Source organism: Oncorhynchus tshawytscha, linkage group LG14 (genome assembly GCF_018296145.1).
Source record: "Oncorhynchus tshawytscha isolate Ot180627B linkage group LG14, Otsh_v2.0, whole genome shotgun sequence".
Classification (NCBI taxonomy): Eukaryota; Metazoa; Chordata; class Actinopteri; order Salmoniformes; family Salmonidae; genus Oncorhynchus; species Oncorhynchus tshawytscha.
In genome coordinates, this window is record NC_056442.1 from 50,892,723 (window position 1) to 50,915,074 (window position 22,352).

Below are 22,352 nucleotides of genomic sequence, written 5' to 3' on the forward strand. Positions count from 1 at the left end.
TGTGTGTGTGTGTGTGTGTGTGTGAATGTAGACCTACCGTGTGTGTGTGTGTGTGTGTGTGTGTGTGTGTGTGAATGTAGACCTACCGTGTGTGTGTGTGTGTGTGTGTGTGTGTGAATGTAGACCTACCGTGTGTGTGTGTGTGTGTGTGTGTGTGTGTGTGTGTGTGTGTGTGTGTGTGTGTGAATGTAGACCTACCGTGTGTGTGTGTGTGTGTGTGTGTGTGTGTGTGTGTGTGTGTGTGTGTGTGTGTGTGTGAATGTAGACCTACCGTGTGTGTGTGTGTGTGTGTGTGTGTGTGTGTGTGAATGTAGACCTACCGTGTGTGTGTGTGTGTGTGTGTGTGTGTGTGTGTGTAGACCTGTGTGTGTGTGTGTGTGTGTGTGTGAATGTAGACCTACCGTGTGTGTGTGTGTGTGTGTGTGTGTGTGTGTGTGTGTGTGTGTGTGTGTGTGAATGTAGACCTACCGAATGTGTGTGTGTGTGTGTGTGTGAATGTAGACCTACCGTGTGTGTGTGTGTGAATGTAGACCTGTGTGTGTGTGTGTGTGTGTGTGTGTGTGTGTGTGTGTGTGTGTGTGAATGTAGACCTACCGTGTGTGTGTGTGTGTGTGTGTGTGTGTGTGTGTGTGTGTGTGTGTGTGTGTGTGTGTGTGTGTGTGTGTGTGTGTGTGTGAATGTAGACCTACCGTGTGTGTGTGTGTGTGTGTGTGTGTGTGTGTGTGTGAATGTAGACCTACCGTGTGTGTGTGTGTGTGTGTGTGTGTGAATGTAGACCTACCGTGTGTGTGTGTGTGTGTGTGTGTGTGAATGTAGACCTACCGTGTGTGTGTGTGTGTGTGTGTGTGTGTGTGTGTGTGTGTGTGTGTGTGTGTGTGTGTGTGAATGTAGACCTGTGTGTGTGTGTGTGAATGTGTGTGTGTGTGTGTGTGTGTGTGTGTGTGTGTGTGAATGTAGACCTACCGTGTGTGTGTGTGTGTGTGTGTGTGTGTGTGTGTGTGTGTGTGTGTGTGTGTGTGTGTGTGTGAATGTAGACCTACCGTGTGTGTGTGTGTGTGTGTGAATGTAGACCTACCGTGTGTGTGTGTGTGTGTGTGTGTGTGTGTGTGTGTGTGTGAATGTAGACCTACCGTGTGTGTGTGTGTGTGTGTGTGTGTGTGTGTGTGTGTGTGAATGTAGACCTACCGTGTATGTGTGTGTGTGTGTGTGTGTGTGTGTGTGTGTGTGTGTGTGTGTGTGTGTGTGTGAATGTAGACCTACCGTGTGTGTGTGTGTGTGTGTGTGTGTGTGTGTGTGTGTGTGCGTGTGTGAATGTAGACCTACCGTGTGTGTGTGTGTGTGTGTGTGTGTGTGTGTGTGTGTGTGTGAATGTAGACCTACCGTGTGTGTGTGTGTGTGTGTGTGTGTGTGTGTGTGTGTGTGTGTGTGTGTGTGTGTGTGTGTGTGTGTGTGTGAATGTAGACCTACCGTGTATGTGTGTGTGTGTGTATTGCAGTATCAAGTGCAGACAGTGTTAAGGTCCTCCAACCTGTCCAGAGTCTTATGGAAGCACAACCACAAGCCTGGGTTAATGAATAGTTTGTTCCTTCTCTCTTCTCCTCCCTGCCACTAAAGACAGAGGATTATTGCTCAACAATAGGATAAAATACAAGTTGATTGTGTTATAAATATGAGTGTTTCCCTGTGTCTGGCATCCAGGCTAAGTTCCCAACAAGCACCCAGGCTAACTTCCCAAATCCCAACAAAGAGGAAAATCAACCTCTCTGGTCACCGTTTTGGAATCCCATCGCATCCTTCGCTCAGCGAGGTAGAGTTATTTTTTACCCAGCATTCACCACTGCAAATGTTTAGCTGTTAACCTGAGAGAAAGAGAGAGAGAGAGAGAGATTATTAGAATGGTTGACCATTGACTCACAGGATGTTGTCTCACAGGAATGGGACTTGAGAGGTGGTGTGTGTGTGTGTGTTCCCAATATCTCCACTAGGGGTCAGTAGCTTCCTCACTAACTGTCAGCATTGACAAACCATGAATGAACCGTGTTTTATGTATGTCTCACGTTTAAATGTGCTGAGCTAGACGTGTGTGTTTTTGTCACTGATGACTAACTAGGGAGGGTGTGTGTGTGTGGTGGAGGGAGTTCTTCCCCCGACACCACAATGACAGGCAACGTGTTACTATTTCATAATTCAGCAGTCACTAGAAGAATATGCCTTCCTGTGTGTGCGTGTGCGTGTGCGTGTGCGTGTGTGCGCTTTCCAGGGACTCCTGGGAGAAGTCAACGACACTCCAAGAATCAGAATGTTCAGTGGACTGGAGAGAAGAAGAAGAGAGGTGGTGAAAATACAATGAGAGGAACGACGAGAGGGAGAAAGAGAAAAGGAAGTGACCGGCACCTCCTGTGTACCCCTGGCAGCTGATGAGGAAGAAGACGAGGATGACTTGTTCCCCACCAGCAGAGATGCGTCTTCCACTGAGTCTGAGTCACTAGACTCTGGTCGGAACGTCATCCCCATGGAACCAGGCCTCTGCTCCTGAATCTGAGCCACCTGAAACCTGTCAATCAAACAGAAGATTGGCACATGGTGCATGTGTGTACGTATGTGTGTATAGAATGTGTGTTTGTGTGTGTAAGTGTGTGTGTGTGTGTTTCCATCCTCACCTCCCAACAGACCGGGTCACCTCCCCGGGCATCCTCCACTCCCCCCCAGGGAGTGACTCTGACTCAGGGCTGGGGGTCTGGGAGATCTTAGGGGGGGAGTGGTGTGTGTCCACGGGGGGCAGGAGAGGGGTCTTCTGGAGGGACTGGAGGTCCAGAGGGGGTAACAGGAGGGACTGTGGGGGTTTGAGGGGGCCGAGGAGGATGGGGGCCATTTCTTCTGGGCACAGCGGGAGCAGCAGTAGCCGTGTCGGGGGCCAGACAGGCCGGACAGGCCAGAGATGGTGTGGAGGTGAGACTGGTGAGGACACAGTCTGGGCAGGGAGAGGAACTGAGTCAGAGGAGACAGCACCGGAAACCTGTAGCGGGGGGGGATAAAGAGAGAGAGAGAAACAAGAGGAATTAGCGATACAAAATGGTGACATATGGACAACCCATTTTAAAACACTCTACAACACCGTTCAAATTGACACAAACGCAGAACAACGGCAAATTCATGAGAAGTTGAATGGATTCGAAAAACCCCAATTACTGACCAGGGGCTCAATAAGAAACTAAACTATTACTGACCAGGAGCTCAATAAGAAACTAAACTATTACTGACCAGGGGCTCAATAAGAAACTAAACTATTACTGACCAGGAGCTCTATAAGAAACTAAACTATTACTGACCAGGGGCTCAATAAGAAACTAAACTATTACTGACCAGGAGCTCTATAAGAAACTAAACTATTACTGACCAGGAGCTCTATAAGAAACTAAACTATTACTGACCAGGAGCTCTATAAGACACTAAACTATTACTGACCAGGAGCTCTATAAGACACTAAACTATTACTGACCAGGAGCTCTATAAGACACTAAACTATTACTGACCAGGAGCTCTATAAGAAACTAAACTATTACTGACCAGGAGCTCTATAAGACACTAAACTATTACTGACCAGGAGCTCTATAAGACACTAAACTATTACTGACCAGGAGCTCTATAAGACACTAAACTATTACTGACCAGGAGCTCTATAAGAAACTAAACTATTACTGACCAGGAGCTCTATAAGACACTAAACTATTACTGACCAGGAGCTCTATAAGACACTAAACTATTACTGACCAGGAGCTCTATAAGAAACTAAACTATTACTGACCAGGAGCTCTATAAGACACTAAACTAAACTATTACTGACCAGGAGCTCTATAAGAAACTAAACTATTACTGACCAGGAGCTCTATAAGACACTAAACTATTACTGACCAGGAGCTCTATAAGAAACTAAACTATTACTGACCAGGAGCTCTATAAGAAACTAAACTATTACTGACCAGGAGCTCTATAAGAAACTAAACTATTACTGACCAGGAGCTCTATAAGAAACTAAACTATTACTGACCAGGAGCTCTATAAGAAACTAAACTATTACTGACCAGGGGCTCTATAAGAAACTTCAGGCTCTCAAATTTTAAAAAGCCTGCGGACCTGATGGCATCCTAAATGAGATGCTCAAACTCACTAGTGCAAAATTACAATTGGCTATATTAAAACTGTTTAATTTGATCCTGAGTGTAGGTTATTTCCCTGACATCTGGAATCAAGGACTCATAACCCCAATCTTTAAGAACTGAGACAAATGTGACCCTAACAATTACAGAGGCATTTGTTTGAACCTTAACCTGGGGAAGGTTTTCTGTAGTATTATAAATGTAAGAGTTCTCAAGTTCCTTATTAAGCGCAATGTCTTGAGTAAAAGACAAATTGGATTTATACCAAAACATCGCACAACTGATCATATTTACACCCTACACACCCCGATAGATAAACATGTCCACCAAAATAATACCAAAATATACACTTGCTTTATCGACTTCCAAAAAGCATTTGATTCTATTTGGAATACAGGATCCTATACAGAATCCTATAACCTGTCCTGCAACCTGTCCTATAACCTGTGGTCTATACCCTGTCCTGTAACCTGTGGTCTATACCCTGTCCTGTAACCTGTGGTCTATAACCTGTCCTGCAACCTGTCCTATAACCTGTGGTCTATACCCTGTCCTATAACCTGTGGTCTATAACCTGTCCTGTAACCTGTGGTGTATAACCTGTCCTGTAACCTGTGGTCTATAACCTGTCCTGTAACCTGTGGTCTATAACCTGTCCTGTAACCTGTGGTCTATACCCTGTCCTGTAACCAGTCCTGTAACCTGTCCTATAACCTGTGGTCTTTACCCTGTCCTATAACCTGTGGTCTATAACCTGTACTGCAACCTGTCCTATAACCTGTGGTCTATAACCTGTCCTGTAACCTGTGGTCTATAACCTGTCATGTAACCTGTGGTCTATAACCTGTCCTGTAACCTGTGGTCTATAACCTGTCCTGTAACCTGTGGTCTATAACCTGTCCTTTAACCTGTGGTCTTTAACCTGTCCTGTAACCTGTGGTCTTTAACCTGTCCTGTAACCTGTGGTCTATACCCTGTCCTGTAACCAGTCCTGTAACCTGTCCTATAACCTGTGGTCTATACCCTGTCCTATAAATGCCCTGTAACCTGTGGTCTATACCCTGTCCTATAACCTGTGGTCTATAACCTGTCCTGTAACCTGTGGTCTATAACCTGTCCTGTAACGTGTGGTCTATACCCTGTCCTGTAACCTGTGGTCTATAACCTGTCCTTTAACCTGTGGTCTTTAACCTGTCCTGTAACCTGTGGTCTGTAACCTGTCCTGTAACCTGTGGTCTATACCCTGTCCTGTAACCTGTGGTCTATAACCTGTCCTGTAACCTGTGGTCTATAACCTGTCCTGTAACCTGTGGTCTATAACCTGTCCTGTAACCTGTGGTCTATAACCTGTCCTGTAACCCGTGGTCTATAACCTGTCCTGTAACCAGTCCTGTAACCTGTGGTCTATAACCTGCCCTGTAACCTGTGGTCTATAACCTGTCCTCTAACCTGTCCTATAACCTGTCCTATAACCTGTGGCCTATACCCTGTCCTGTAACCAGTCCTGTAACCTGTGGTCTATACCCTGTCCTATAAATGCCCTGTAACCTGTGGTCTATACCCTGTCCTGTAACCTGTGGTCTATACCCTGTCCTGTAACCTGTGGTCTATAACCTGTCCTGTAACCAGTCCTGTAACCTGTCCTGTAACCTGTGGTCTATAACCTGTCCTCTAATCTGTCCTATAACCTGTGGTCTATACCCTGTCCTATAACCTGTCCTATAACCTGTCCTATAACCTGTGGTCTATACCCTGTCCTGTAACCTGTGGTCTATAACCTGTCCTCTAACCTGTCCTATAACCTGTCCTATAACCTGTGGTCTATACCCTGTCCTGTAACCTGTCCTATAACCTGTGGTCTATACCCTGTCCTATAAATGCCCTGTAACCTGTGGTCTATAACCTGTCCTGTAACCTGTGGTCTATAACCTGCCCTGTAACCTGTGGTCTATAACCTGTCCTGTAACCAGTCCTGTAACCTGTGGTCTATACCCTGTCCTGTAACCTGTGGTCTATAACCTGTCCTCTAACCTGTCCTATAACCTGTCCTATAACCTGTGGTCTATACCCTGTCCTATAACCTGTCCTATAACCTGTGGTCTATACCCTGTCCTGTAACCTGTCCTATAACCTGTGGTCTATACCCTGTCCTATAAATGCCCTGTAACCTGTGGTCTATACCCTGTCCTGTAACCTGTGGTCTATACCCTGTCCTGTAACCTGTGGTCTATAACCTGTCCTGTAACCTGTGGTCTATAACCTGTCCTATAACCTGTGGTCTATACCCTGTCCTATAACCTGTCCTATAACCTGTGGTCTATAACCTGTCCTATAACCTGTGGTCTATACCCTGTCCTATAACCTGTCCTATAACCTGTCCTATAACCTGTGGTCTATACCCTATCCTGTAACCTGTGGTCTACAACCTGTCCTATAACCTGTCCTATAACCTGTGGTCTATACCCTGTCCTGTAACCTGTGGTCTATAACCTGTCCTATAACCTGTCCTGTAGCCTGTCCTATAACCTGTCCTGTAACCTGTGGTCTATAACCTGTCCTACAACCTGTCCTATAACCTGTCCTATAACCTGTGGTCTCTAACCTGTCCTATAACCTGCCCTGTAACCTGTCCTATAACCTGTCCTATAACCTGTCCTATAACCTGTCCTATAACCTGTCCTATAACCTGTCCTGTGATGGTTGTGCCACTTTTCTCTCTCTATATGTATATGTTTATTGTTCTCTCTCTCCAATGGCTTCTAATACACCAGATGTATGTCCTTGAAGTGATTAATTCAAAAATCGCACAGAGACGAAGGTATAAGGACAATTTAGTTCACAGGTGTCAAAGTCGTTTCATGGAGAGCAGAGTGTCTGCGGGTTTTCGTTCCTTCCTTGGACTTGATTGATGACTTAAGGTCACTGATTACTAAGGAACTCTCCTCACCTTGTTGAATTGGTCTTGAAAACCAAAAACCAGCAGACATTAGGCTCTCCATGGAATGAGTTTGACACCTGATTGATTAATGGCAGCCTGCAGTACCCCGGTCGGCCTTCATTTTTGAGTTACTCAATGAGAGGGGGCAGCACTGAGACGTCACTTCCTGGAGTAGTTCAAACTGTGCACGTCATGTCTTTGTGAGACACCATTTCAACTTCCTTTGATTAGATGCACTATTGAGACTTCACATAGGGTTGATATGTTACTGGAAAACGGTCTACATTTACCAGTAAACTACCAGAACTTTGGTATCTTTCAAGGATTTTGTGTACCTATCACAAGACGTCTATATATTTTGTGTACCTATCACAAGGCGTCTATATATTTTATGTACCTATCACAAGACGTCTATATATTTTGTGTACCTATCACAAGACGTCTATATATTTTGTGTACCTATCACAAGACGTCTATATATTTTGTGTACCTATCACAAGACGTCTATATATTTTGTGTACCTATCACAAGACGTCTATATATTTTATGTACCTATCACAAGACGTCTATATATTTTGTGTACCTATCACAAGATGTCTATATATTTTGTGTACCTATCACAAGACGTCTATATATTTTGTGTACCTATCACAAGACGTCTATATATTTTGTGTACCTATCACAAGATGTCTATATTTTGTGTACCTATCACAAGATGTCTATATATTTTGTGTACCTATCACAAGACGTCTATATATTTTGTGTACCTATCACAAGACGTCTATATATTTTGTGTACCTATCACAAGACGTCTATATATTTTATGTACCTATCACAAGATGTCTATATATTTTATGTACCTATCACAAGACGTCTATATATTTTATGTACCTATCACAAGACGTCTATATATTTTGTGTACCTATCACAAGACGTCTATATATTTTGTGTACCTATCACAAGACGTCTATATATTTTGTGTACCTATCACAAGATGTCTATATATTTTGTGTACCTATCACAAGACGTCTATATATTTTGTGTACCTATCACAAGACGTCTATATATTTTGTGTACCTATCACAAGACGTCTATATATTTTGTGTACCTATCACAAGACGTCTATATATTTTGTGTACCTATCACAAGACGTCTATATATTTTGTGTACCTATCACAAGATGTCTATATATTTTGTGTACCTATCACAAGACGTCTATATATTTTGTGTACCTATACAAGATGTCTATATATTTTGTGTACCTATCACAAGACGTCTATATATTTTATGTACCTATCACAAGACGTCTATATATTTTGTGTACCTATCACAAGATGTCTATATATTTTGTGTACCTATCACAAGACGTCTATATATTTTGTGTACCTATCACAAGACGTCTATATATTTTGTGTACCTATTACAAGATGTCTATATATTTTGTGTACCTATCACAAGACGTCTATATATTTTGTGTACCTATCACAAGACGTCTATATATTTTGTGTACCTATCACAAGATGTCTATATATTTTGTGTACCTATCACAAGACGTCTATATATTTTGTGTACCTATCACAAGATGTCTAGTGGCCCGTTTGGGGTACTTCAGATTATCACAGGTGTCTAATCATCTCTGGCCCTCTGTGTGGTCTTATCACATGTACAATATATGAAATGTATGAACCATCAACTTAGTGAATACCATTGGTGTTTAATATGAGGATTTCAGCATGAAATATATTTTTTACACACTTTTATTTACTTTACTATGTCAAAATATATTTGTTGCTGATGTTTTGGCCTCAAACTGGTGGGAAAGTTATTCAAGTGTAAATGACCAAAGTTACAATAGATTTCCCTAGATTTTCTGTTAATTACCAAAATGACTGAAGATTCCAGTAACTTTGGTAAATGACCGGTAGCTTTGCAACCCTTGTTTAGGAATGAGTGTTGCCATGTGATCAATGGCTTTTGTCCATTCATATATACAGTAATTTCTCTTACCCAGCAGTACGACTGAGCAGAACACTAAGGTATGTATTGTCTAGGCAGGGTCATTGTTCTGACCCAGAACACTAAGGTATGTATTGTCTAGGCAGGGTCATTGTTCTGACCCAGAACACTAAGGTATGTATTGTCTAGGCAGGGTCATTGTTCTGACCCAGAACACTAAGGTATGTATTGTCTAGGCAGGGTCATTGTTCTGACCCAGAACACGAAGGTATGTATTGTCTAGGCAGGGTCATTGCTCTGACCCAGAACACCAAGGTATGTATTGTCTAAGCAGGGTCATTGCTCTGACCCAGAACACTAAGGTATGTATTGTCTAGGCAGGGCATTGCTCTGACCCAGAACACTAAGGTATGTATTGTCTAGGCAGGGTCATTGCTCTGACCCAGAACACGAAGGTATGTATTGTCTAGGCAGGGTCATTGTTCTGACCCAGAACACTGTTTAAGGTATGTATTGTCTAGGCAGGGTCATTGCTCTGACCCAGAACACTAAGGTATGTATTGTCTAGGCAGGGTCATTGCTCTGACCCAGAACACGAAGGTATGTATTGTCTAGGCAGGGTCATTGCTCTGACCCAGAACACTAAGGTATGTATTGTCTAGGCAGGGTCATTGCTCTGACCCAGAACACTAAGGTATGTATTGTCTAGGCAGGGTCATTGCTCTGACCCAGAACACTAAGGTATGTATTGTCTAGGCAGGGTCATTGCTCTGACCCAGAACACTAAGGTATGTATTGTCTAGGCAGGGTCATTGCTCTGACCCAGAACACTGTATTTACCCAGAACACTAAGGTATGTATTGTCTAGGCAGGGTCATTGCTCTGACCCAGAACACTAAGGTATGTATTGTCTAGGCAGGGTCATTGCTCTGACCCAGAACACTAAGGTATGTATTGTCTAGGCAGGGTCATTGCTCTGACCCAGAACACTAAGGTATGTATTGTCTAGGCAGGGTTCTCACTTGATTGAGGAGGCTTTGCTGATGTCCATCTGTTTACTCTCGTACTCCAATAGCAGCTCCTCCAGGGCAGCAGCATTCTCTACAACACATACAGCGCTTCAGCAAATACTACAGAGAACAGCTGCATGAGTGATTACACACACACACACACACACACACACACACACACACACGCGGGGATTCCTTAGGGAAATCAAATCAAGTGTGATGACAGCACTCACCACAGTAACTCAATCGATCAATAGTGTTGGATCAATAGTGTTAGATCAATAGTGTTAGATCCATAGTGTTAGATCAATATTGTTAGATCAATAGTGTTGGATCAATAGTGTTGGATCAATAGTGTTGGATCAATAGTGTTAGATCAATAGTGTTAGATCAATAGTGTTAGATCAATAGTGTTAGATCAATAGTGTTAGATCAATAGTGTTAGATCAATAGTGTTAGATCCATAGTGTTAGATCCATAGTGTTAGATCACTAGTGTTAGATCAATAGTGTTAGATCAATAGTAGATCAATAGATCAATAGTGTTAGATCAATAGTGTTAGATCAATAGTGTTAGATCAATAATGTTAGAGTCCCACAGCAGGGAAATGAATAGGCTGCTATTTGATATTGAGGCAGTTAGGGGTTTCACTTAGCAGATTCGTCTTTCTGTGTTTGCAGATCTGAAGAGACGGTATAGGAGGAAGTAACGTGGCTTAACCTGGGCCTTGTAGTGGGCATAGAAGAGTTTACAGCGTTGTTGTTTTGGCTTCGGTTCTCCAAACACACAACTGGTAAAGGGCTAGGGGCTGCACTAGGATCGGGCCTATGAAATCAGAAGAAGCAGTGACATCATCATAAAGGGACTGGTACCTTTCTTCTCTGTGATGAGGCGTACCAGAACACTGATGGTGTCTTCATTAGGGTCATCTACGATGTAGGGACAACCGTTACCTACAGAGAGAGAGGGGAGGGAGAGAGAGAGGGAGAGAGAGAAGGGGGGGGGGTAAATATAGGGAGAGAAACATTCAACATTACTGTTAGTAGTTGACTACCCAGAGATAATGACAGGTCATGTGAAAGTAGGCTACCAGAGAACTAAATAGGGACAACACTGGGATTCATCTTAGAAATAATAAACAATTCCACAGGGAATTGAACCAAACTTACTTTTCAACTCAATAAAGAAAAAGCTCTGGAAATGAGAGACTCTCCCTGTGTGAATGTGTGATGTGTGTTTGAGTGACTGAATAGAGACGTCAGTGGGATGGTATGTCAGACAACTTTAGGGCTGTGTACACCAACAGAGCTGATTAAGCTTGTTAAATCTCCCTAGTTCTCAACTATTCTCTCTCTCTCTGTCTCTCTCTCGCTCTCTCTGTGTCTCTATCTCTGTCTGTCTCTGTCTGTCTGTCTGTCTGTCTCTGTCTCTCTATCTCTCTCTGTCCCTCTGTCTGTCTCTCTGTCTCTGTCTCTCTGTCTATTTCATTCCACATATCTCTCTTGCTTCCTATAACTAAATGTGTTTTATTCTCCTATTCTCTATCTGCCCTCCTCTCTCTCTCATAAGGCTGACGGTCCTTGTATGAGAGCAACCAACAGAATAGATGCAAGAAGCGAACAGATGGAGGCACTAGAATAGCTAACTCAGCTGCATGCTCCATTCAGCTGTCTGTCTGTCTGTCTGTCTGTCTGTCTGTCTGTCTGTCTGTCTGTCTGTCTGTCTGTCTGTCTGTCTGTCTGTCTGTCTGTCTGTCTGTCTGTCTGTCTGTCTGTCTGTCTGTCTGTCTGTCTGTCTGTCTGTCTGTCTGTCTGTCTGTCTGTCTGTCTGTCTGTCTGTCTGTCTGTCACAACAATAGCTTCCTCTCCACCGTGAACAATGGTATTTCTGCAGCAGCCTGAGTCAGCCTATCTTTGTGACGCAGGGAGTGTTAGCGCAGACTAACACCAACTAACTACTTCTCAATACTTTACCCAAAGCCATAGATCTACAAATGCAATCCACATATATGTATTCTGTATAGCTTGTACAACCCCATGCTCTCAAATGAGTGTTCACTGTGTCAGTGGAGGTTAAAAGAGAACTGACAGAAGAAAAGGTGTCTCACACACACACACATATACATTAATGAGTAAAGTGCTGGTGTAAGAGAGAGAAGGAGAGGGAGAGACAGAGAAAGAGAAGGACAGAGAGAGAGAGAGAGAGACAGAGAGAAGAAAAGAGAGAGAGTGAGAAACAATAGGAAGAGAAAGAGAGGGATAGAGAGATAAAGGGAGAGAGAGAGGGAGAGTGATATAGAGGGAGAGAAGGAGAGGGAGAGGGAGATAAGGAAGAAATAAAAGAGAGAGAGGGATAGAGAGATAAAGGGAGAGAGAGAGGGAGAGAGAGGGAGGGAGAGAGATATAGAGGGAGAGGGAGAGAGAAGGGGGAGAGAGAGAAGGGGAGGGAGAGAGAGAGGGAGATAAGGAAGAAATAAAGAGAGAGAGAGGGATAGAGAAGGAATGAGAGAGAGAGAGCGACAGGAGAGGAAAGGAAAGGAGAAGTGGGTGATATGAGGAAGAGGAAAGGAGAGGAGACATTATTGAATAATTGATCTGGGAAAGGAGAGATAGACTGATAGTGTCTTGTTCCTCGTAGAGAGGGAGAGAAGCAGGAGGGGAGGGCGAGAGGGAGTTTCTCCATGCTACAGGGCAGCTACGGTTTCACAAGGGGATGGAGACTGAGACACTAGCAACATCAGACAGGAAGAGGGAGAAAACAAGATAAACAAGTCCAGCCCTGGTGTGACAGTGTAGCGGAGGTAAGCATGGACACAGCAACAGGAAACATAAACAGTCGTCAACGGAGACGACGCTGTAAGGCCAGGCCTATTGTAGAGACAGCTGTGTCATCAAACACAGCTGGTGGCACAAACACACACACAATCAAATAAAGATACACTCTCCTCACTGTGATCCTCATGCATCAAAGCAGAGCAAGAGATACAAAGGCAATGCCAACCAGATTGGGATTGGGAGTGTGTGTGTGTGTGTGTGTGTGTGTGTGTGTGTGTGTGTGTGTGTGTGTGTGTGTGTGTGTGTGTGTGTGTGTGTGTGTGTGTGTGTGTGTGTGTGTGTGTGTGTGTGTGTGTGTGTGTGTGTGCGTGTGTGTGTGTTACGGAATTCCATCTGATCTTAAGGGGATTAGAATGTGTACTGTTCCCTTTGCGTCAGAGTTATTAGTTCCCCCCACCACACCCTCATTACATGGCTTATAGTCTAACATGACTACTGTCTATGAAAAGGGCTGAAAGAAAAATGGGATTTGTTTGTGCCCTGTGATTGTGAGAGATGTAGCTATCGTCTGTATCAGAGGATCTACATCACTGCCCTTAGAGAGATATCATCTTATTCAGGAGCCTCCTTGTGTTCTGTAGAGACCTGCTTCCCAGTGTGTGACAGGACGTGTGACGCTCATGTGTATCCCCTTTACGTGTAAATCTGTCAGGTCTGAAACAGTGAGTCTGAGGATTCAGGTTTACTGTCCAGGGACAGATTTCAAATGTTAACTGAGAAGATTTCAGCAACCGGATAGGATTAAATGTTAGAATCGGGGTTTTTACAAAACTGTCAAATGTGATTGTGATTCTCCGGATAAGGATAAGGATAAGGGATAAGGATAAGGATAAGGATTTGGTAATCCAATCAGGCTTGAATGTCGATTTTGCGTTTTCTTTTAACTCAACTCTGTCTCTCTGTCTCTGTCTCTCTCTCTCTCCCTAACTCTCTGTATCTCTGTCTCTCTCTCTCCCTAACTCTCTGTCTCTCTCTCTCTCTCCCTAACTCTCTGTCTCTCTCTCTCTCCCTAACTCTCTGTCTCTCTCTCTCTCCCTAACTCTCTGTCTCTCTCTCTCTCTGTCTCTCTCTCTCTCTCTCTGTCTCTCTCTCCCTAACTCTCTGTCTCTCTCTCTCTCTCCCTAACTCTCTCTCCCTCTCTCTCTCTGTCTCTCTCTCCCTCTCTCTGTCTCTCTCTCCCTCTCTCTCTCTCTGTCTCTCTCTCCCTAACTCTCTCTCTCTGTCTCTCTCTCCCTAACTCTCTCTCTCTCTCTCACCCTCTTTCTGTGGTGTGGCATTTTCCTCGTCTCCTCCCTCCTTCTCAGCAGTACAGTGGTATCCTTTCTTCTTGAGGATATTACAGATGAGGATCCCCAGGAGTCCCATCACACAGAAGATTGGCACCAGGACGAACACGGCATACTCTGTACTCTTCTCCTCCGGGCTCCGCACTGCCGTACCGTTCACCGACAGGCCGCCACTTCCCGCCAAACCCTTACCTACCGTACGCACCGCACGCACGTGGGTAGACTGGGCCGGGGGGGCTGGGGAGAGATAAGGGGGAGCTAGGGTTTTGGGAAGGACAGAGAGAAACAGAGACATGAGGGGGAAGAGAGAATATGACCCTGTTAAAACCATTATTCCACCAGTGGAAATATAATCACAGTAGATTACTATTTGTTGGTGTGATATTGTTTCTGTCCACACTCACCTCTCACACAGACCAGGGTGGAGGCTGTCCTCCCAGCAGTGGGGTGGAACCTAGAGGCACCAAACAATATTAATATCACAACAATACCACGTTATACCACGTTATACCATGTTATACCACGTTATACCACGTTATACCACGTTATACCATGTTATCATAGCAGTGTATTCATTTCATGGTCCCATCTTATATTTACATTTTAGTCATTACATTTTTAGGAAGAAAAAACATGCTTGTTGCACTTGTTTGGTATATATTGAGATACACAGAGAGATGGTAGTTTTGGTGTCCTCATATTGAGGTACAGGGAGAGGGTAGTTATGGTGTGCTCAGGGAGAGGGTAGTTATGGTGTCCTCAGGGAGAGGGTAGTTATGGTGTCCTCAGGGAGAGGGTAGTTATGGTGTCCTCATATTGAGGTACAGGGAGAGGGTAGTTATGGTGTCCTCATATTGAGATACACAGAGAGATGGTAGTTTTGGTGTCCTCATATTGAGGTACAGGGAGAGGGTAGTTATGGTGTCCTCATATTGAGGTACAGGGAGAGGGTAGTTATTGTGTCCTCATATTGAGGTACAGGGAGAGGGTAGTTTTGGTGTCCTCATATTGAGGTACAGGGAGAGGGTAGTTATGGTGTCCTCATATTGAGGAACAGGGAGAGGGTAGTTTTGTCTCCTCATATTGAGGAACAGGGAGAGGGTAGTTATGGTGTCCTCATATTGAGGTACATGGAGAGGGTAGTTATGGTGTCCTCATATTGAGGTACATGGAGAGGGTAGTTATGGTGTCCTCATATTGAGGAACAGGGAGAGGGTAGTTTTGTCTCCTCATATTGAGGAACAGGGAGAGGGTAGTTATGGTGTCCTCATATTGAGGTACATGGAGAGGGTAGTTATGGTGTCCTCATATTGAGGTACATGGAGAGGGTAGTTATGGTGTCCTCATATTGAGGTACATGGAGAGGGTAGTTATGGTGTCCTCATATTGAGGAACAGGGAGAGGGTAGTTATGGTGTCCTCATATTGAGGAACAGGGAGAGGGTAGTTATGGTGTCCTCATATTGAGGAACAGGGAGAGGGTAGTATGGGGATACATACCCAGACAGGCAGTCTCCGCAGACAGCATCAGAGTGTGATGTACCAGAGGTCACAACCATTTTGTTGAGGACCCCGCAGGAGGAGTGTGAGCGGCATTGATCAGAGTCATAGCCGTCTGAAAACGTGCCCGCTGGACAAGACTGACATTGCACCACCTCGCCTGGTCCCTTGACCTGCCCGCAAGCCTGGCAGGAGAAAACATCTTCACCTCTCAGAACAGAGTAGATGCACCGCTGTAATTACACACATACACTACAGTTGTTCTGTGTTCAATAAGACGTTCCAAAATAACTAACACTGCCGTTCTGGGCAGGAACTAATCTATATATAAATGTATAATATACTGTATATATAAATATATATAAATATACTGTATACTGTATATAAAAATAGTATATGTACAGTGGGGCAAAAAAAGTATTTAGTCAGCCACCAATTGTGCAAGTTCTCCCACTTAAAAAGATGAGAGAGGCCTATAATTTTCATCATAGGTACACTTCAACTATGACAGACAAAATGAGGAAAAAAAATCCAGAAAATCACATTGTAGGAGTTTTAATGAATTTATTTGCAAATTATGGTGGAAAATAAGTATTTGGTCAATAACAAAAGTTTATCTCAATACTTTGTTATATACCCTTTGTTGGCAATGACAGAGGTCAAACGTTTTCTGTAAGTCTTCACAAGGTTTTCACACACTGTTGCTGGTATTTTGGCCCATTCCTCCATGCAGATCTCCTCTAGAGCAGTGATGTTTTGGGGCTGTTGCTAGGCAACACGGACTTTCAACTCCCGCCAAAGATTTTCTATGGGGTTGAGATCTGGAGACTGGCTAGGCCACTCCAGGACCTTGAAATTCTTCTTACGAAGCCACTCCTTCGTTGCCCGGGCGGTGTGTTTGGGATCATTGTCATGCTGAAAGACCCAGCCACGTTTCATCTTCAATGCCCTTGCTGATGGAAGGAGTTTTTCACTCAAAATCTCACGATACATGGCCCCATTCATTCTTTCCTTTACACGGATCAGTCGTCCTGGTCCCTTTGCAGAAAAACAGCCCCAAAGCATGATGTTTCCACCCCCATGCTTCACAGTAGGTATGGTGTTCTTTAGATGCAACTCAGCATTCTTTGTCCTCCAAACACGACGAGTTGAGTTTTTACCAAAAAGTTATATTTTGGTTTCATCTGACCATGTGACATTCTCCCAATCTTCTTCTGGATCATCCAAATGCTCTCTAGCAAACTTCAGACGGGCCTGGACATGTACTGGCTTAAGCAGGGGGACACGTCTGGCACTGCAGGATTTGAGTCCCTGGCGGCGTAGTGTGTTACTGATGGTAGGCTTTGTTACTTTGGTCCCAGCTCTCTGCAGGTCATTCACTAGGTCCCCCCGTGTGGTTCTGGGATTTTTGCTCACCGTTCTTGTGATCATTTTGACCCCACGGGGTGAGATCTTGTGTGGAGCCCCAGATCGAGGGAGATCATGAGTGGTCTTGTATGTCTTCCATTTCCTAATAATTGCTCCCACAGTTGATTTCTTCAAACCAAGCTGCTTACCTATTGCAGATTCAGTCTTCCCAGTCTGGTGCAGGTCTACAATTTTGTTTCTGGTGTCCTTTGACAGCTCTTTGGTCTTGGCCATAGTGGAGTTTGGAGTGTGACTGTTTGAGGTTGTGGACAGGTGTCTTTTATACTGATAACAAGTTCAAACAGGTGCCATTAATACAGGTAACGAGTGGAGGACAGAGGAGCCTCTTAAAGAAGAAGTTACAGGTCTGTGAGAGCCAGAAATCTTGCTTGTTTGTAGGTGACCAAATACTTATTTTCCACCATAATTTGCAAATAAATTAATTAAAAATCCTACAATGTGATTTTCTGGATTTTTTTTCCTCATTTTGTCTGTCATAGTTGAAGTGTACCTATGATGAAAATTACAGGCCTCTCTCATCTTTTTAAGTGGGAGAACATGCACAATTGGTGGCTGACTAAATACTTTTTTGCCCCACTGTTAGGAAGTGGATGGCTGCAAACTTTCTACTTTTAAACTCGAACAAAACAGAGATGCTTGTTCTATGTCCCAAGAAACAAATAGATCTTCTGTTGAATCTGACAATTAATCTTGATGGTTGTACAGTCGTCTCAAATAAAACTGTGAAGGACCTCAGCATTACTCTGGACCCTGATCTCTCTTTTGACGAACATATCAAGACTGTTTCAAGGACAGCTTTTTTCCATCTATGTAACATTGCAAAAATCAGAAACTTTCTGTCCAAAAATGATGCAGAAAAATTAATCCATGCTTTTGTTACTTCTACTTTCCGGCTACCCGGATAAAGCACTAAATAAACTTCAGTTAGTGCTAAATATGGCTGCTAGAATCCTGACTAGAACCAAAATATTTGATCATATTACCCCAGTGCTAGCCTCCCTACACTGGCATTCTGTTAAGGCCAGGGCTGATTTCAAGGTTTTACTGCTAACCTACAAAGCATTACATGGGCTTGCTCCTACCTATCTTTCCAATTTGGTCATGCCGTACATACCTACATGTACGCTACGGTCACAAGACGCAGGCCTCCTAATTGTCCCTAGAATTTCTAAGCAAACAGCTGGAGGCAGGGCTTTCTCCTATAGAGCTCCATTTTTATGGAACGGTCTGCCTACCCATGTCAGAGATGCAAACTCGGTCTCAACCTTTAAGTCTTTAATGAAGACTCATCTCTTCAGTGGGTCATATGATTGAGTGTAGTCTGGCCCAGGAGTGTGAAGGTGAACGGAAAGGCTCTGAAGCAATAAACCGCCCTTGCTGTCTCTGCCTGACCGGTTCCCCTCTCTCCACTGGGATTCTCTGCCTCTAACCCTATTACCGGGGCTGAGTCACTGGCTTACTGGTGCTCTTCCATGCCGTCCCTAGGAGGGGTGTGTCACTTGAGTGGGTTGAGTCACTGACGTGATCTGCTTGTCTGGGTTGGCCCCCCGGGTTGTGCCATGGCGGAGATCTTTGTGGGCTATACTCGGCCTTGTCTCAGGATGGTAAGTTGGTGGTTGAAGATATCCCTCTAGTTGTGTGGGGGCTGTGCTTTAGCAAAGTGGGTGGGGTTACATCCTGCCTGTTTGGCCCTGTCTGGGGGTAACATCGGATGGGGCCACAGTGTATCCTGACCCCTCCCGTCTCAGCCTCCAGTATTTATGCTGCAGTAGTTTGTGTCAGGGGGCTAGGGTCAGTTTGTTATATCTGGAGTATTTCTCCTCTCTTATCCGGTGTCCTGTGTGAATTTAAGTATGCTCTCTCTAATTCTCTCTTTCTCTCATTCTCTCGGAGGACCTGAGCCCTAGGACCATGCCTCAGGACTACCTGGCATGATGACTCCTTGCTGTCCCCAGTCCACCTGGCCGTGCTGCTGCTCCAGTTTCAACTGTTCTGCCTGCGGCTATGGAACTCTGACCTGTTCACCGGACGTGCTACCTGTCTCAGACCTGCTGTTTTCAACTCTCTAGAGACAGCAGGAGTGGTAGAGATACTCTCAATGATCGGCTATGAAAAGCCAACTGACATTTACTCCTGAGGTGCCGACTTGTTGCACCCTCGACAACTACTGTGATTATTATTATTTGACCCAGCTGGTCATTTATGAACATTTGAACATCTTGGCCATGTTCTGTTATAATCTCCACCCGGCACAGCCAGAAGAGGACTGGCCACCCCTCATAGCCTGGATCCTCTCTAGGTTTCTTCATAGGTTTTGGCCTTTCTAGGGAGTTTTTCCTAGCCACCGTGCTTCTACACCTGCATTGCTTGCTGTTTGGGGTTTTAGGCTGGGATTCTGTACAGCACTTTGAGATATCAGCTGATGTATGAAGGGCTATATAAATACATTTGATTTGATTTAATGAGAGGTGAGTTAGGATGACAGGGTAATGAGAGGTGAGTTAGGATGACAGGGTAATGAGAGGTGAGTTAGGGTGACAGGGAAATGAGAGGTGAGTTAGGATGACTGGGTAATGAGAGGTGAGTTAGGATGACTGGGTAATGAGAGGTGAGTTAGGATGACTGGGTAATGAGAGGTGAGTTAGGATGACAGGGTAATGAGAGGTGAGTTAGGATGACAGGGTAATGAGAGGTGAGTTAGGATGACAGGGTAATGAGAGGTGAGTTAGGATGACAGGGTAATGAGAGGTGAGTTAGGATGACTGGGTAATGAGAGGTGAGTTAGGATGACAGGGTAATGAGAGGTGAGTTAGGATGACAGGGTAATGAGAGGTGAGTTAGGATGACAGGGTAATGAGAGGTGAGTTAGGATGACTGGGTAATGAGAGGTGAGTTAGGATGACTGGGTAATGAGAGGTGAGTTAGGATGACAGGGTAATGAGAGGTGAGTTAGGATGACAGGGTAATGAGAGGTGAGTTAGGATGACAGGGTAATGAGAGATTAATTAGGATGACAGGGTAATGAGAGGTGAGTTAGGATGACAGGGTAATGAGAGGTGAGTTAGGATGACAGGGTAATGAGAGGTGAATTAGGATGACAGGGTAATGAGAGGTGAGTTAGGATGACAGGGTAATGAGAGGTGAGTTAGGATGACAGGGTAATGAGAGGTGAGTTAGGATGACAGGGTAATGAGAGCTGAGTTAGGATGACTGGGTAATGAGAGGTGAATTAGGATGACTGGGTAATGAGAGGTGAGTTAGGATGACAGGGTAATGAGAGGTGAGTTAGGATGACAGGGTAATGAGAGGTGAATTAGGATGACAGGGTAATAAGAGGTGAATTAGGATGACAGGGTAATGAGAGGTGAATTAGGATGACAGGTAATGAGAGGTGAATTAGGATGACAGGGTAATGAGAGGTGAATTAGGATGACAGGGTAATGAGAGGTGAATTAGGATGACAGGGTAATGAGAGGTGAGTTAGGATGACAGGGTAATGAGAGGTGAGTTAGGATGACTGGGTAATGAGAGGTGAGTTAGGATGACTGGGTAATGAGAGGTGAGTTAGGATGACAGGGTAATGAGAGGTGAATTAGGATGACAGGGTAATGAGAGGTGAGTTAGGATGACAGGGTAATGAGAGGTGAATTAGGATGACTGGGTAATGAGAGGTGAGTTAGGATGACAGGGTAATGAGAGGTGAGTTAGGATGACAGGGTAATGAGAGGTGAGTTAGGATGACAGGGTAATGAGAGATTAATTAGGATGACAGGGTAATGAGAGGTGAGTTAGGATGACAGGGTAATGAGAGGTGAGTTAGGATGACAGGGTAATGAGAGGTGAATTAGGATGACAGGGTAATGAGAGATGAATTAGGATGACTGGGTAATGAGAGGTGAGTTAGGGAGCTTCTGTCCTACCTTGATTGGCTCTTGGCCACTGGGGCACTCCAGACACACACACCCCTCCCCCCAGGGACACTGCACGGCTACAGTCCCTCCAGTGCCAAACACCTGGAATACACACTCAGATCAGTGACACAAATAATGAGACACACACACACGTCTCTCTCACATATACACCACACACACACACACACACAAAGAAACGTACCGTGAGAAGGACAAGAGCTGAGCAGCAAAGGTGGTTCCTCATCTTCTTCCAGGTATTCTTCTCTGAACATATGACCTAGAACAGAGAGGATCATGGGACAACTGGTGAGCTACAGGCAGCCAGGTAGAACAGAGAGGATCATGGGACAACTGGTGAGCTACAGGCAGCCAGGTAGAACAGAGAGGATCATGGGACAACAGGTGAGCTACAGGCAGAACAGAGAGGATCATGGGACAACAGGAGAGCTACAGGCAGCCAGGTAGAACAGAGAGGATCATGGGACAACTGGTAAGCTACAGGCAGCCAGGTAGAACAGAGAGGATCATGGGACAACTGGTGAGCCACAGGCAGCCAGGTAGAACAGAGAGGATTATGGGGCTAGTATACTTCCGGCGCCGACAGAGATGGCCGCCTCGCTTCGCGTTCCTAGGAAACTATGCAGTTTTTTGTTTTTTTACGTGTTATTTCTTACACTAGTACCCCAGGTCATCTTAGGTTTCATTACATACAGCCGAGAAGAACTACTGAATATAAGATCAGCGTCAACTCACCATCAGTACGACCAAGAATATGTTTTTCGCGATGCGGATCCTGTGTTCTGCCTTACAACCAGTGTAACCGAGTGGATCACTTGCAGCGACCAAAAAAAAAAAAACGACTCAGAAAAAGAGGGAAACGAAGCGGTCTTCTGGTCAGACTCCGGAGACGGGCACATCGTGCACCACTCCCTAGCATTCTTCTTGCCAATGTACAGTCTCTTGACAACAAGGTTGATGAAATCCGAGCAAGGGTAGCATTCCAGAGGGACATCAGAGACTGTAACGTTCTCTGCTTCACGGAAACATGGCTAACTGGAGAGACGCTATCCGAGGTGGTGCAGCCAACGGGTTTCTCCACGCATCGCGCCGACAGAAACAAACATCTTTCTGGTAAGAAGACGGGCGGGGGCGTATGTCTTATGGCCAACGTGACATGGTGTGATGAAAGAAACATACAGGAACTCAAATCCTTCTGTTCACCTGATTTAGAATTCCTCACAATCAAATGTAGACCGCATTATCTACCAAGAGAATTCTCTTCGATTATAATCACAGCCGTATATATCCCCCCAAGCAGACACATCGATGGCTC

The 22,352-nt window shown here is 44.6% G+C and overlaps 1 protein-coding gene across 4 annotated transcripts in view; it reads right to left on the reverse strand.

Annotated features, from left to right (window-relative positions):
- Window positions 1-1,424: 1,424 nt before the first annotated feature.
- The window catches only part of LOC112267477 (tumor necrosis factor receptor superfamily member 19L-like), a 50,955-nt gene continuing 30,027 nt past the window's right edge, over window positions 1,425-22,352 (reverse strand). For 2 of the 4 annotated variants that reach the window (XM_042297650.1, XM_042297649.1), the window contains exons 2-10: window positions 21,222-21,296; window positions 21,029-21,121; window positions 15,681-15,865; window positions 14,586-14,635; window positions 14,152-14,439; window positions 10,934-11,014; window positions 10,074-10,152; window positions 2,661-3,016; window positions 1,425-2,554 (exon numbers count right to left, since the gene is read on the reverse strand). In XM_042297650.1, the coding sequence (XP_042153584.1) occupies window positions 2,677-3,016; window positions 10,074-10,152; window positions 10,934-11,014; window positions 14,152-14,439; window positions 14,586-14,635; window positions 15,681-15,865; window positions 21,029-21,121; window positions 21,222-21,263 (1,158 nt within the window). In that variant the 5' untranslated portion in view covers window positions 21,264-21,296 and the 3' untranslated portion in view covers window positions 1,425-2,554; window positions 2,661-2,676. The remainder of the gene's footprint in view (window positions 2,555-2,660; window positions 3,017-10,073; window positions 10,153-10,933; window positions 11,015-14,151; window positions 14,440-14,585; window positions 14,636-15,680; window positions 15,866-21,028; window positions 21,122-21,221; window positions 21,297-22,352) is intronic. The other 2 variants (XR_006078871.1, XR_006078870.1) reach the window with 2 other exon arrangements.